Raw genomic sequence first — 15,342 nt, 5'->3', positions numbered from 1 at the left:
GTAATTCTAGGACTAAAATAAGGAATGAGAAGGAGTTTTAAAGATCACTGTTGTAATATTATTCAAGAGGTCAGTTGGATTTCTTCAGTTCTCTGGATTTTTCTTGACAAAACTTGAAGTGAAACAAAATTTTCAAACTGAAAAGAATTTAGAAAGCTACCTGGTTCTTCACCTAGTATGATACACATTCTTGAAAACATTAAGTTTAATTATTAATTCCTCTTAAAGTAATTCTCAATTTTATAGAGTGGAACCTGTTTCTTAATTCTTTAGACTCTCATAGCAGTTCACCAACATTTTTGTATAGCATTTCTTTTTTTTTTTTAAGATTTTATTTATTATTTATTCGACAGAGATAGAAACAGCCAGCGAGAGAGGGAACACAAGCAGGGGGAGTGGGAGAGGAAGAAGCAGGCTCACAGCGGAAGAGCCCGACGTGGGGCTCGATCCCACAACGCCGGGATCACGCCCTGAGCCGAAGGCAGACGCTCAACTGCTGTGCCACCCAGGCGCCCCTGTATAGCATTTCTTAATAATTTTTGTGATCTTTTTTGGTATCTTTGCCTAAACTGTTACCTCATTCAGGGAAGGAACCATAGTTTAGAAATTGTTATAATCTCGCATTTACTACTTGGCCAAACACATAAAAGAAACTCAATATATGTTAAATGAAGTACTAAATGAATGGATGAATGGTGTTTATATATGCATCAAGTTCAAGTATGCAGCAGGTAAAGTGCTAAACATTACAGAAGTTATCAACTCCATTCTTTATACTACCTTTCTCCCACAACATCCCCTCATGTACTATTTCTACTTTAAAGCTTTGTTTACTGCTATTTATTATTTCCACCTTGATGTCAAACAGGTACTTCAAACTAAGTATACCTAGAATGAAACTTCTTGTATTCTCCATCCTCCAAACCTGCTCCTCTCAAGTTCCCTATTTAAGTTAATGACATCAGTAATCCAAGTTGTAGTCTCAGCTTCCATAGTCTTTGGCTTCCCTTTCCCCCATCACCTTCATTTAATAAATTACCAAGTTGTATTGTTTCTATTTCCAAATAGCTTTCAAATACAGTTAATCAATCATCTATGCAGCCAATATCTACTGCATTCCTATTCTAAGCTATGGATATTATTACGGTTATTGTGATGTTTATAAAATCAATTAGCCTCTTCTCTCAAAAGCTCATAGTCTAACAGAGGGATAAGCAAATCAGCAGTTATAATATATGAAGGTAGCTGCTTGATGGATTTTTATTTTAGGAATACAGAGAAAGGATATCTCGGTCAGACTTGTAAGAAACAGGGTAAGCTTCCTGGACAATGTAGTATGTGATGTGTAAGTGTTAGCTAGATGAAGCAGGGCACAGGAAGGTAGAGAGATAACCAGACAAAAAGAACAGCACATAGGAAGCTTTGAGATTTGAACAAGTATGGCACGGTCTGGTACTCTAAACAGTTTAGCTGGAGTAATGCTTTTGGAAGAGTGCTGGTGGATATGACTGTAGATAATGGAGTTAAAGAGAGAGATTAGGTCATAAAGAGCCTTGTGAAAAAAGTAAGGAAGTACAAGCCTTAACCTGGAAGCTGTGGAGATCACTGGAGGATATAAGCATAAGAGTGACATGATAAGATCTGTACTTTACAAACATTATTTCATCAGCAGTTTGGAAGCAGATTTGAAGAAATGCCAGACTGGAGGCTGGAAGAACAAATGAAGGATTATTACTAATGCTGGTGAAAAATAAAAAGGGCCTAAACTGCAACATTGGCAGTGAGAATGGTTTTAAGGGCAAAGGGGAAATTTTGGTTCAAGGGAGAGATCAGTATAAAGGTGATAATTGATGGCATGAAGTTATTCAGGAGTTAGAGGAGAAGTTTTGATGCAAAACATCTGTGGAACTTGAATACTGAGGAAGAGGAGGAATATTTCTACGGACACATAAAAGAAGGGAGAAAATTTTATATATGGAAAATTTGTAGGTGGCCAATAGGGTTGCCAGATAAAATACAGGATGCCCAGTTAAGTTTGAATTTCATATAAACAATGAATAACTTAAGAGTAAGTATGTTCCACATACTGCACTTCCACCCTCTCATAAGCTTCCTTTTCCTGAATTCCATACATCTCTCTTGTCTGTATGCAAATTCCGACTCATTTGTCATGTCAGCTCAAGTGCTACTTTCTCTGCAAAGCATAATCTGAATTCCCTATCCCATTATTTGCACAGTATTACATAGTGTATATTATTCATATGGTCATTATAAAGGTTTTCTTGCATATCGTTCTCTATATTATACGTTTTTTGAAAGTAGGGATCAACACTTTTCATTTTTGTAGATGGTCTAGCATCTAGCACAATGGCTATGTCATGTAAGAGTAGTCAATAAATAATTGCTGACTGAATGTTCTGTTTCAGACCTTTATAATTCTTTTCTATCTTTTTCTAGTTTATCTCCTGACCTTCAGTTTCCCTCCTATTTAAACCATCCTCCATGCTGAATGAAAGGTATCTTTTTAAAACAGAAATCACCTAGGACATTTTACTACTTTAATATCTTCAATTGTTTCAAGATGCCCGTGGATAAAGTGGAAACACTTTAGCATGGTATTGAATGTTTTCCACAGTTTCATCCCAAAGCTAAGTGGTTAAGAACTCAGACTTTGAAATCACATCTGGGTTAGAATCCTGACTAAATCGGGGGGCGCCTGGGTGGCACAGCGGTTAAGCGTCTGCCTTCAGCTCAGGGCGTGATCCCGGCGTTCTGGGATCGAGCCCCACATCAGGCTCTTCCGCTGTGGGCCTGCTTCTTCCTCTCCCACTCCCCCTGCTTGTGTTCCCTCTCTCGCTGGCTGTCTCTATCTCTGTCGAATAAATAAATAAAATCTTTAAAAAAAAAAAAAAAGAATCCTGACTAAATCACTTGATAGTTACATGCCAGTGAGGCAATAATTTAACCATCTGTAAAATGGAGACAATACCTAGCTCATAACGCTGTTGTGAAGATTAAATGAGATGTGTATAAGACATTTACTATAGTGCTATAGTACTTAACACTATAGTACACTAACAAATACAGTTATTATTAATATCCTTTCCAGCTTCACCTCCTCTCACTCCTCTATACTCACACTAACCTTCTACAGTGGCAATACTGTATATCATAACCTGTCCATTCTCTAAACTTCAGGCTATTTCACCCTTTCATGTCTTTATTAACAATACTTTATTTGTTTACAATGCTCATTCTATATGAGTCTGCATGGTAAAGAGTCCTCAACAAAATGAACCCAAAGATATCTAAACCAAACATATTTTAATTAAAAATGTTATAATTAAAATGGCAGAAGTTAAAGATAGAATCTTAAAAACAGCTAGAGAGGGCACCTGGGTGGTTCAGTTGGTTAAGCATTCAACTCCTGACTTCAGCTTAGGTCATGGTCTCAGAGTTGTGAGATCAAGCCCCGTATTGGTCTCTGTGCTGGGCATGGGACCTGCTTGGGATTATCTTTCTCCCTTTTCCTCTACATCTACTACCCCTAGCTCACACACACACATTTTCTTAATAAATAAATAAATAAATAAATAAATAAATAAAGGCGGCAAGAGAAAAAAAACAAATAATCACATACAAGCGAAACACCATAAGACTGTCAGCTAATTTTTCAGCAGAAACTTTTGGAGGTCTGAAGGGAGTAGCAGGATATATTGAAAGTGCTAAAATGGGAAAATTTACAACCAAAAATAATTTACCCAGCAAGGTTATCATCCAGAAGTGGAGGACAGATGAAGAGTTTCCCAGACAAGGAAACTAAAGAAGTTAACAGCACTAAAGTGGCCTTACAAGAAGTGTTAAAGAGCCTTGACAAAGAAAAGTCCATCATTGGAAATAAGAAAATATATGAAAGAAAAAAATCCCACTGGTAAAGGCAAATATATATGGTAAAGGGGTAGATTAGCCACTTAAAAAGTTAGTATGAACATTTAAAGACAAAAATGGTAAAATCAACTATAAATATAGTAAGTAGTTAAGGGGTACATGAACTAAAAAGATGTAAAGCCAAAAAACTTAAAACTGGGGGATGGAAAAGATGTAGTGCTATTAGAATGTATTGAACTTAAGCAACTATCAGCTTAAAACAGACTGCTATATATAAGGTCAATACATACAAACTTCACAGTAATCAAAAACCAAAATCCTACAATATATATACAAAAAATCGAGAGAACTGAATCCAAACATAACACTAAAGAAAAGCATCAAAACACAAGAGAAGAGACCAAAAGAAGAAAGGAAAAGAGAAGAACTAAAAAAAACAAACAAAAAAAAACACCAAAAACTGACCAGGAAATAATGAACAAAATGGCAAAAGTACATACCTATCAATAATTACTTTAAATATAAATGGACTAAACCCTCCAATTAAAAGCTATAGGGTGACTGAATGGAAAAGAAAAACAAGGCTCATCTATATGCTGCCAACAAGAGACTCACTTCAGGTCTAAAGACATATATAGAACTAAAAGTGAAAGAATGGAAAGAGATATTCCACACAAGTGCAAATGAAAAGAAAACTGGAGTAGTAATACCTATAAAAGACAAAATGGATTTTAAAACAAAGACTGTAACAAAAATAAAAGAATGGCATTTACATAGTGATAAAGGGATAAATCCAAGAAGAGGACATAACATTCATAAATATTTATGCACCCAACATAGAAGCACCTAAATCTATAAAGCAAATATTAACAGATATAAAGGGAGAAAAAATAGCAAGAGACTTTAATATCCTACTTACATCAATGGATAGATCATCTGGACGTAAAATTAATAAGGAAACACTGGCCTTAAACAACATATTAGATCAGATGAATAACACATTAGACCAGATGGACTTAATAGATATACATATGGAATATTTCATCTGAAAACTGTGGAAAACACATCCTTTTCAAATGCACATGGAACATTCTCTATAAGAGATCACTTACTAGGCTACAAAATAAGTTTCAATAAATTCAAGAAGACTGAAATTGTATCAAACCTCTTTTCTGACCACAACAACATGAAACTAGAAATCAATTACATGAAGAAAAATAGAAAAAACACAAACACATAGAGACTAAACAACACACTACTAGACAGCCAATGGGTCAACAAAGAAATCAAAGAAGAAATTAAAAAATACCTTGAGACAAATGAAAATAGAAACATAACTTTTCAAAATCTATGGCACACAGCAAAAGCTGTTCTGAGAGGGAAGGCCACAGCAATACAGGCCTACTTCAAGAAACAGGAAAAATCCAAAACAAATAATCTATCTTTACACCTAATGGAACTAGAAAATAAGCATAGAAAGCCCAAAGATAACAGAAGGAAAGAAATAATTAAGATCAGAGTGGAAATAAATGAAATAGAGACTAAACAATAATTAAAAAGGTCAATGAAACTAAAAGCTGGTTCTTTGAAAAGGTTTAAAAATATTGACGAACCTCTAGTAACATCAAGAAAAAAGAGAGAGAGCTCAAATAAAGTAAGAATGAGAGAGGAGAAAACACAGGCAGCACACTTTTTGACATCAGCCTTAGCAACACTTTTTTGGCAAAGCAACAAAAGCTAAAATAAACAAATGGAATTATATCAAGTTAAAATGCTTTTGCACAGTAAAGAAAACCATTAACAACAAAAAAGGTAACCTACTGAATGAGAGAAAATACTTGCAAATCACATATCGGATAAAAGGTTAATATCCAAAATACATAAAGAACTTACACAAATTTTTAAGATTTTATTTATTTGAGAGAGAGACAGCGTGCACATGAGCAGGGGGGAGGGACAGAGGGAAAGGGAGAAGGAGACCTCTGCTGAGTAGGGAGTACAACATGGGGCTCCATCCCAGGACCCTGAGATCATGACCTGAACCAAAGGCAGATGCTTAATTGACTGAGCCACCCAGGCTCCCCTACACAATTTAATATAAAAAGCAAATAAACAACCTGGTTAAAAAAAAGTGGGCAGAGAACTTGAATAGACAATTTCCCAAAGAAGACATACAGGTGGCAACAGACATATGAAAAAATGTACAACATCACTAATTACCTGGAAAATGCAAGTCAAAACCATAGTGAGATGTCACCTCACACCTCTCAGATTGGCTATTACCAAAAAGACAAAAAGTAAGTGTTGGCAATGATTGGAGAAAAGAGAACCCTTGTATAGAGCTGATAAGAATGTAAATTGGTGCAGTCACTATGGAAAACAGTATGGAGATTCCTCAAGACATTAAAAATAGAACTACCCTATGACCCAGCAATTGCACTACTAGGTATTTATCCCAAAGCTACAGATGTAGTGAAAGGAAGGGGCACATGCACCCCAATGTTCATAGCAGTGATGTCCACAATAGCCAAACTGTGGTAGGAGCCAAGATGTCCTTCAACAGATGAATGGATAAAGAAGATATGGTTCATATATACAATGGAATATTATTCAGCCATCAGAAAGGATGAATACCCACCATTTGCACTGACATGGATGGAACTGGAGGAGATTACGCTAACTGAAATAGGTCAAGCAGAGAAAGACAATTATTATATGGTTTCACTTATATGTGGAACATAAGGACCACAGGGGAAAGAAGAGAAAACTGAATGGGAAGAAATTAGAGAGGGAGACAAACCATGAGAGACTCTGGACTCCCGGAAACAAACTGAGGGTTACAGAAGGGAGGGGAGTAGGGGGATAGGGTAACCGAGTAATGAGTATTAAGGAGGGCACGTGTTGTGATGAGCACTGAGTGACCTGTTGAACATTACGTCAAAAACTAATGATGTACTATATGTTGGCTAACTGAATATATTAAAAAAATTAAAATAGAACTATCATATGATCCAATAATTCCACTTCTAGATATTTATCCAAACGAAATGAAAGCACCAATTCAGAGATATACATACCCCTATGTTCATTGCAGCATTATCTGCAATAGCCAAATATGAAAGCAACCTAAGTGTCCATTGATAGATGAGTGGATAAAAAAGATAAGATAGATATATAAAACAAAATATTACTCCACCATAAAAAAGAATGAAATCTTGCCATTTGTGACAACATGGATGGACCTAGAGGGTATTATACTAAGTGAAATAAGTCAGACAAAGACAAATATCATATGATTTCACTTACCATAGAATCTAGAAAACAAAAATGAACAAATAAAATAAAACAGAAACAGACTCACAGATACAGGAACAAACTGTTGATTACCACAGAGGAGAGAGGTCAGGGCAGGGAGGCAAAATAGGTGAAGGACTTAAGAGTTATAAACTTCTAGTTATGAAATAGCAAGTCATGGGGAGATCATGTACTGAATAGAGAATAAAGTCAATAATATTTCAATAACTTTATACGGTGACAGATAGTAACTACACTTCATTGTGATGATCATTTCATAATATATAAAGTTGTCAGATCACTATGAGGTACACAGGAAACTAACAGGGTATGTCATAACTATAGTTTAATAAATAAAATTTAAAAAGAAAGAAATTTTGCTAACTTCCAGTAACATATATGTGACAACAGTAAAGGAAGTTAAAAATGCTTAAGGTTCTTCAGTTATTTTGTGCTATGTATAAATTCCAGGACACTGTAGCCTTTCTTGTATTTTAATCAGAGGATATTTTATGGAGCCTAAAGGGTTTCAATGGCTAGAAAACTCTCACCCATTTATCATGGGTTATGGCTTTTTAGGTTTTTTTCATCTCTTCCAAGAAATCCTTTTTCAGTGATTTATGTTTTTTGAAAATATTATTCGCCTAATCTATGTCCATACCAAACAAGGAAAATCATTTTCAATGACCTGAACCGAAGAAGTTGGATAATATACTGTAATTAAGCAAAGGCTGCTGAAAGAACAACCAAACATGCAAGCTACTTCCGGACTATCTTGAAATAAGCTCTACAGCTATAAAATATCCAGACATGTTCTGATATTTCTAAAGTCTTTTTTTAAACCATTCATTGAAATTTGAGATTAGAAAACTCTAGATATAATACTTTTTTCTTTTTCCTTCCTTCTCTTTCTTTCTTTTCTTTCTTTCTTTTTTTTTTTACCTTTGATCCTTCAGGGCCATTTTGTCCAGGAATCCCAATATCTCCTGGAAAACCCTAGGGAACATAAAAATGTAGAGAATTTACTCAAGAGCCATTACCATAACTCTATTAAGCATTTAAAAATTTCCTTTGCCATTCTCTCATTCCCAGTTAAACAATTTAGACTGCTCAAAAACTCAATATTAAAGGTGAATTATTAGGCAGTTATTTAACACTGGAATACAAAACTGACAAAATGTACTGAAAAAGAACTGACTTCACCAGTTATTCACAATCTTCAGACCCAAAGAATATTCTCTAATCCAGTCTAAGAGAACCAAAGTCTTATTCCAAAACCATCCACAACATGGAAAGAAGGCAAAAAGTTTCCTAATAGGTCCTTTTCAATGACCTATGGGACACATTGCCACCCAAGGATTAGGGGAATGTAATTTGTTAGATTTGCTGTTTACTAACTATATGTTAACTTGTAGATTTTTGTTAGGTAGAAATGCAAATAACTTCTGTCTGGTGAAAAAAATAACCATAAAGCTTATAGGTTAATATACAGGATATTAATCAGCTTTGTATCTAATTTAATTATCTTATTCTAACATTCCTATGTTTAATAGTCAATACCTAGCTCCTCAAATGCTCCTCGAACTCATCTTAACATTTAACTGGTTTCATCATTAATTAGTGAGTTCAAAAAAATTTTTCACCCATGTTTACTTTATACTTGCCTGAGAATCACAATTTTACCTTTCTGGAAATTGTATTTTAGCAGCCTAAAATAGTTGGCTCAAGAAATAGAAAGGAGCTGTAGTGTTAAATAAAATCTGTGCTGGGGAAAGGCCTAGAATGTTGCTCTAAAATTGTTAGATCGATCAATGTTTTTGCTGAAATAATGAATTAGAATGTGATTCATCATGATCAGTTTCAATAATGAGAATAAGCTAATAAGTACAGTTTTACTTCTACTGATTTTGTCACACATAAACCTGTTTCAGTATGAACAGAAGGTAAGATGAGTATAAGAGTCAGCATCTTTTTTTTTTTTTAATATTTTATTTATTTGAGAGAGAAAGAGAATGAGCAGGAGGAGGGGCAGAAGGAGAAGCAGACTCCCTGATGAGCAGGAGCCCACTGTGGGGCTCCAATCCAGAACCCTGAGATCATGACCTTGAGCCAAAGTCAGATGCTTAACCACCTGAGCCACCCAGGCACCCCAAGAATCAGCAACTTAAAAGGTAAAAGTTGCAAGTAAATATGAATGTGAGCTAGAAAAGGTAGCTCAGTAAAGAAGTAAATATTATGGTAATAAAAATGACCACAAGAACTGCAGGGTTGATTCTGGCATACTTGTCCTGGAAAGAAAAACAAATCAAAAGAAAGTGATACTAACTCATCCAGTCCAGATTAGGACAGAAATGGCACAAAAACAGACACATAGACCAAAGGAACAGAATACAGACTCCAGAAATGGACCCTTGACTCTATGGTCACCTAATCTTTGACAAAGCAGGAAAGAACATCCTGTGGAAAAAAAAAACAGTCTCTTCAATAAATGGTGCTGGGAAAATTGGACAGCTATATACAGAAGAATGAAACTTGACCACTCTCTCACACCATACACAAAGATAAACTCCAAGTGGATGAAAGACCTCGATGTCAGACAGGAATCCATCAAAATCATAGAGAAGAACATAGGCTGTAAGCTCTTCGACATTGGCCATAGCAACTTCTTTCAAGACACATCTCCAAAGGCAAGGGAAACAAAAGAAAAAATGAACTTTTGGGACTTCATTAAGATAAAAAGCTTCTGCACACTACAGTTTTACAAGATGCACACGTGAATGACAAACCATAAAAGAAAAAAGCACAGCCAACTTTTGGGAGGAGAGAAAGGCTTGTGGTTGGGTTGGAATCCAAAAAAGCTTCTGGGGATAACCGGCAGTTCTATTCCTGGCCTGGGCAGTAGTTACAATAGTGTTTGTCTTACACCGTTTGTGATTACCTTTGTTTCATATAGTTTTTGCATCTGTGTTTTATTTTTCAACAAAACAGTAAGAAAAAAATGTTACTGAGGTGACTTCTGGGTAAACACGGAATATACATAATATATAATGCACACACACAATGGACTATTAGCCATAAAAAAGAATGAAATCTTGCCATTTGCAATGATATGGATGGAGCTAGAGAGTATTATGCTAAGTGAAAGAAGTCAGTCAGAGAAAGACAAACACCATACGATTTCACTCATATGTGAAATCTAAAAACAAAACAAACAAGCAAAGGGATAAAAAAGAGAGGGAAACCAAGAAACAGACTCTTAACTACAGAGAAAAAACTGACGGTTACCTGAGGGGAGAGGGTGGGGGTGGATTAAATAGGTGATGGGTATTAAGGAGGGCACTTGTGATGAGCACTGGGTGTTCTATGTTAAGTGATGAATCACTAAATTCTACACCTGGAACTAACATTATTTGTATGTTGACTGGAATTTAAATAAAAATTTTTAAAAAGTTTTAAAAAGATGTTGATAATCTGATCTTTTAAAAAGATACTGATAATCTGATCTTATAGTCATGTCATTCAAATATTTTTAAATTAAAACTTTATTTGAAAGTTCAGAAACATATCAGCACAGCTATTAAAAGGAGAAAAAACAATCTCTATTTTCTTCTCAAATAGGATACCTTAGAAACAACCAGAGAACATTTTTATTACGTTAAAAGTTTCAGTCTGGGTTACCACCAAGTAGAGATCTTACCTTTTAAATAATAGATTTTAAATATAAAAATTAGAATTAACTGGCTCAACTGAACTTTAATGAAAACATATGTGTATAAAAGAATTTTTTTAACTTTCAAATTTAACATTCAAAATGTAAATCAAATGGCAGGACATGGCTGTCCTTGCCAAATAGCAACATTTCAAAGAACTTACAGATTGAAAGACAAAAAGTACATCATTCAGAGTATAATTTCCATTAAAAAATTATGTTGGCATGAAACTATACAGGGAAAAAATTAAAAATAGAAATCTGATAAAGATGCTTTCATTCATTTTAATTTGAAATAATCTGGAAAACTTTGAAAAGTCAAAATGGTTTTTCCCACAATGTGTTTCATTATCTCATTGTCTCAGCTAAGTCATCACATCACAATTGAAAATACACCATCTTAGTGAAAGGAGAAGAAAGAGCAGCCTCACCTCTGGTGCCTTTATTTTTAGCTGAGATATAACTGACAAATAACATATTAATTTCAGCTATAAAACAATTCATTCAAATAAGTATATATTGTAAAATGCTTACCACAATGTCTAGTTAACATCTATCACTACAAATGGTTATAATTTTTTTTACCTTATGATGAGAACTTTTAAGATCTACTCCCTTAATAACTTTTGGCAGTAGTTAGAAGTTTGGAAACTAGAGTGTCCTAATGAAGCATGAGATGCTCTGTGACATACATTGAGCACTTTAGTATTTCTTTGATAAGAGTTATAAAGTCTCTGTTTTCTACTGAAATATATAGTCCTTCCAGTTAAAAAGTGGTTAAAAATGGTAAGTGGATAAACAATCTACAAATAAGTAAATCCAATGGATAAACTAATTACAGTGTATCGGAAAATGAAAAAACCTGGACGTGGCAACCTGGATGAATATTGAATGTGTTCTATATTCTTGGCTCCTTTGTCATAGATTAATTGACTGCATATGGGTGGGTTTATTTCTAGGCTTTCTATTCTGTTCCACTGATCTATGTGTCTGTTTTTATGTCCATACCATACTGTTTTGATTTCTATAACTACGTAACATACTTTGAAATCGGGAGTGTGATGCCTCCCTCCAGGTTTGTTCCTCTTTCTCAGCTTACCTGTGGTTCCATATACATTTTGGGACTGTTTGTTCTATTTCTGTGAAAAATACTATTAGAATTTTGATAGAGTTTTTCACTAAGTCTGTAGATAGATTTGGGTAGTATGGACATTTTAACAGTATTAATTCTTTCAATCCATGAGCATAGAATATCTTTACACTTTATGTGTGTCTTCTTCAATTTCTTTCATCAACGTCTTACAATTTTCAGTGTAGATGTCATTCATCTCCTCAGCTAAATTTATCCCTAGAGATTTTATTCTTTTTGATGCAGTTGTAAATGGGATTGTTTTCTAATTTTCTCTTTTTGATAGCTCATTATTAGTGTACAGAAACACAAGTAATTTTTTATGTCAAATTTATATACCTACTTAATAGGAATAGTCTTATCACCAATTTTTATCAAGAAGCAGAAAACTGAAGTGGCTTTAAAAATAGTAAGTGAAAATGTGTCTTCTATTTTCAGACTCCTCACATCTGTTTAACAGCACTGATAAGAGTGACTCAGCATTCTCTCCAGTAATACCAATGTTTTATTATTCTCTAATCACTAAAGGCTGGAGACACATTCACATGCATTTTTTTAAAAGCAAAAACCTGGGAACCAAAGTACTAGCAGACTCCATCAATTTCCTGGGAAATCATAAGGGTAAAATATGGTCATTCTTATTTTAGTAGTAGATAGAAGTTTAGAAACTATAGTGTCCTATTGGAGTAAGTACATGATGCTCGATGGCATACATTGAACACTTTAGCATTTCTTTGATAAGAGTTACAAAATCTCTGTTTCCTACCAAAAAAAAAAAAATAGTCCTTCCAGTTAAAAAATGGTTAAAAATGACAAAAGTGGCACAGCACAAAATCGCAACTTCTAGAAGTCTGCTCAGGTGAGGGACATTGCTCAGGAGGTTAAGCAGGAGTGGAATCCTCGCTGGGACAGTATGGTCTCAGGACCCTCAGGATTACAGGAAGCGGGGGGGTGCCTGAGTGCGGCAGAGCTCCCAGGTGTCCGAGTGGGGAAGCCCGTCATAGAGTGAGTCCGGGAGTGGGCTCTCAGCTCAGGGTTGCCATAAACCATCATCTGGAGCACAGTTGGGCTGCTGCTCTTCAAGCAGGGGCCCCACAAGCAGCAGATCCAGGGAGACTCCCCTTCCTCCCCTGGGGAGGAGAGGCACGATAGCCCACCGCAGGAATCTACTAGGTTTGGAGACTCTACATGGGGCTGTGTGCCAGAGATAGAAACACTCGGTCACAGGCCGGGTGAGCACAGAGTGCAGCCGGAGACCAGGGAGACAGGAGTGATTAATTGTTTTTCTCTGAGGACGCATTAAGGAGTGGAGGTCAGAGCTCTCAGCTCCAGGGCCAGAGATTGTGAGGCCGCCATTTTCATTCTCATCCTCTAAAGCTGCACAGAAAGCCTCCAGGGAACAAAAGCCATGTAGAGCAAACCTGAGCAGATGGCTTACCCAGGCCCAATTCTGCCCAGGGCAAAGACATCTGAGAATCAGTGCAACAGGCCCCTCCCCCAGAAGATCAGCAAGAATGTCCAGCAAAGACCAAGTATACCCATTAATGAGAACTACAAAACTCCAGTGCAGGGGAATACAGCACAGAGAATTCATGGCTTTTTCCCCATGATTCTTCAGTCTTTCAACTTTAATTTTTTAAATTGTCTTCATTTTTTTCTTTTTCTTCTTTTAAATTTTTCTTCTTTCCTTTTTCAGTTAACTTATTTTAACAACTTCTTTTTTAAAAATCTTTTTTAATTTTCATTTTTACAGTCACATTCTATCCCTTCATTGTATTCAACCTTATTTTTGTGTGTATATATATATGTTTTTCTTTCTTTAAAATTTTGGGATGCAGCTTCTTCTAACAGACCAAAATACACCTCAAATCTAGTATATGGCTCTGTTCTATTCACCTGCCTGATCATATTATCTCTTTTTTTTTTTAGTTCTTCCTTTTTTCTTTCTGGTTTGTTGGGTTTTTAAATTTTGTTTTGTTAAAAGTTTTTAAAATTTTCATCTTTACAGTTATTCTATCCTCTCAATGTATTTAATTTTATTTTTGTATATATAAGTTTTTCTTTCTTTACCATTTTGAGATGTAGTTTCCTCTAACAAACTGAACAAAATACTCTCAGGAGATAGTGTATTGCTCTGTTCTGTTCACCTCGCTGTTTATATCACTTCCTTTTTGTTGTTATTGTTGTTTTTTTCTTTCTCTTTTGTTTTTTCTTTATTTTAATTTCCATTTTTACAGGTACATTCTATGCTTTCATTGTATTTAATTTTATTTTTGTATATATAGAAGTTTTTCTTTCATTACAATTTTGGCATCTAGTTTTCTAAAAAAACAGACCAAAATACAAGCAGAATCCAGCATATTGCCCTATTCTGTTCACTTGTCTGATTCTTTTTTTTCTCCCCCCTGGTTTCAGGTCTCTTCTGATTTGTTTAGTGTACATTTCTCTGGGGTCATTGTTGTCCTTTTAGTATTTTGTTCTCTCAGTCATCTATTCTTCTGTGGACAGAATGACAAGATGGAAAAACTCACCTCAAAAAAAGAGAACAAGAGGAAGTACTGACTGCCAGGGACCTAATCAATATGGACATTAGTAAGATGTCTGGAGTAGAGTTCAGAACAATGATATAAAGATACTAGCTGGGCTTGAAAAAAGCGTAGAAGACACTAGAGAATCCCTTTCTGGAGAAATAAAAGAACTAAAATCTAACCAAGTCGAAATCAAAAGGCTATTAATGAGATGCAATAAAAAATGGAGGCTCTAACTGCTAGGATAAATGAGGCAGAAGAGAGAATTAGTGATATAGAAGACCAAATGATGGAGAATAAAGAAGCCGAGAAAAAGAGAGATAAACAACTACTGGATCATGAGGGGAGAATTAGAGAGGTAAGTGATACAATAAACAAATTAGAATAATTGGGTTCCCAGAAGAAGAGGAAAGAGAGAGAAGGGCAGAAGGTATATTGGAGCAAATTACAGTGGAGAACTTCCCTAACCTGGGGAAGGAAACAAGCATCAAAATCCAGGAGGCACAGAGAACCCTCCTCAGAGTCAATAAAAATCGATCAACACCCCAACATATAATAGTGAAACTTACAAATCTCAGAGACAAAGAGAAAATCATGAAAGCAGCTTGGGACAAGAGGTCTGTAACTGACAAGGGTAGAAAAGTTAGATTGGCAGCAGACCTATCCACGGAGACCTGGCAGGTCAGAAAGGACTGGCATGATATATTCAGGGTGCTAAATGAAGAAAACTATGCATCCAAGAATACTTTATCCAGATAGGATGTCATTCAAAATAGAAGGTGTGATAAAAAGCT

At 35.4% G+C, this 15,342-nt stretch overlaps 1 protein-coding gene across 1 annotated transcript in view; it reads right to left on the bottom strand.

Annotated features, from left to right (window-relative positions):
• Nucleotides 1–15,342, bottom strand: part of COL24A1 (collagen type XXIV alpha 1 chain) — a 341,448-nt gene that overhangs the window by 212,579 nt on the left and 113,527 nt on the right. The window contains exon 19 of the mRNA XM_008690817.1: nucleotides 8,125–8,178. Within this exon, the coding sequence (XP_008689039.1) occupies nucleotides 8,125–8,178 (54 nt within the window). The remainder of the gene's footprint in view (nucleotides 1–8,124; nucleotides 8,179–15,342) is intronic.

This window comes from Ursus maritimus, unplaced genomic scaffold (genome assembly GCF_017311325.1).
Source record: "Ursus maritimus isolate PB19 unplaced genomic scaffold, ASM1731132v1 scaffold_12, whole genome shotgun sequence".
NCBI lineage: Eukaryota > Metazoa > Chordata > Mammalia > Carnivora > Ursidae > Ursus > Ursus maritimus.
This window is presented reverse-complemented; position numbering and strand designations above follow the sequence as displayed.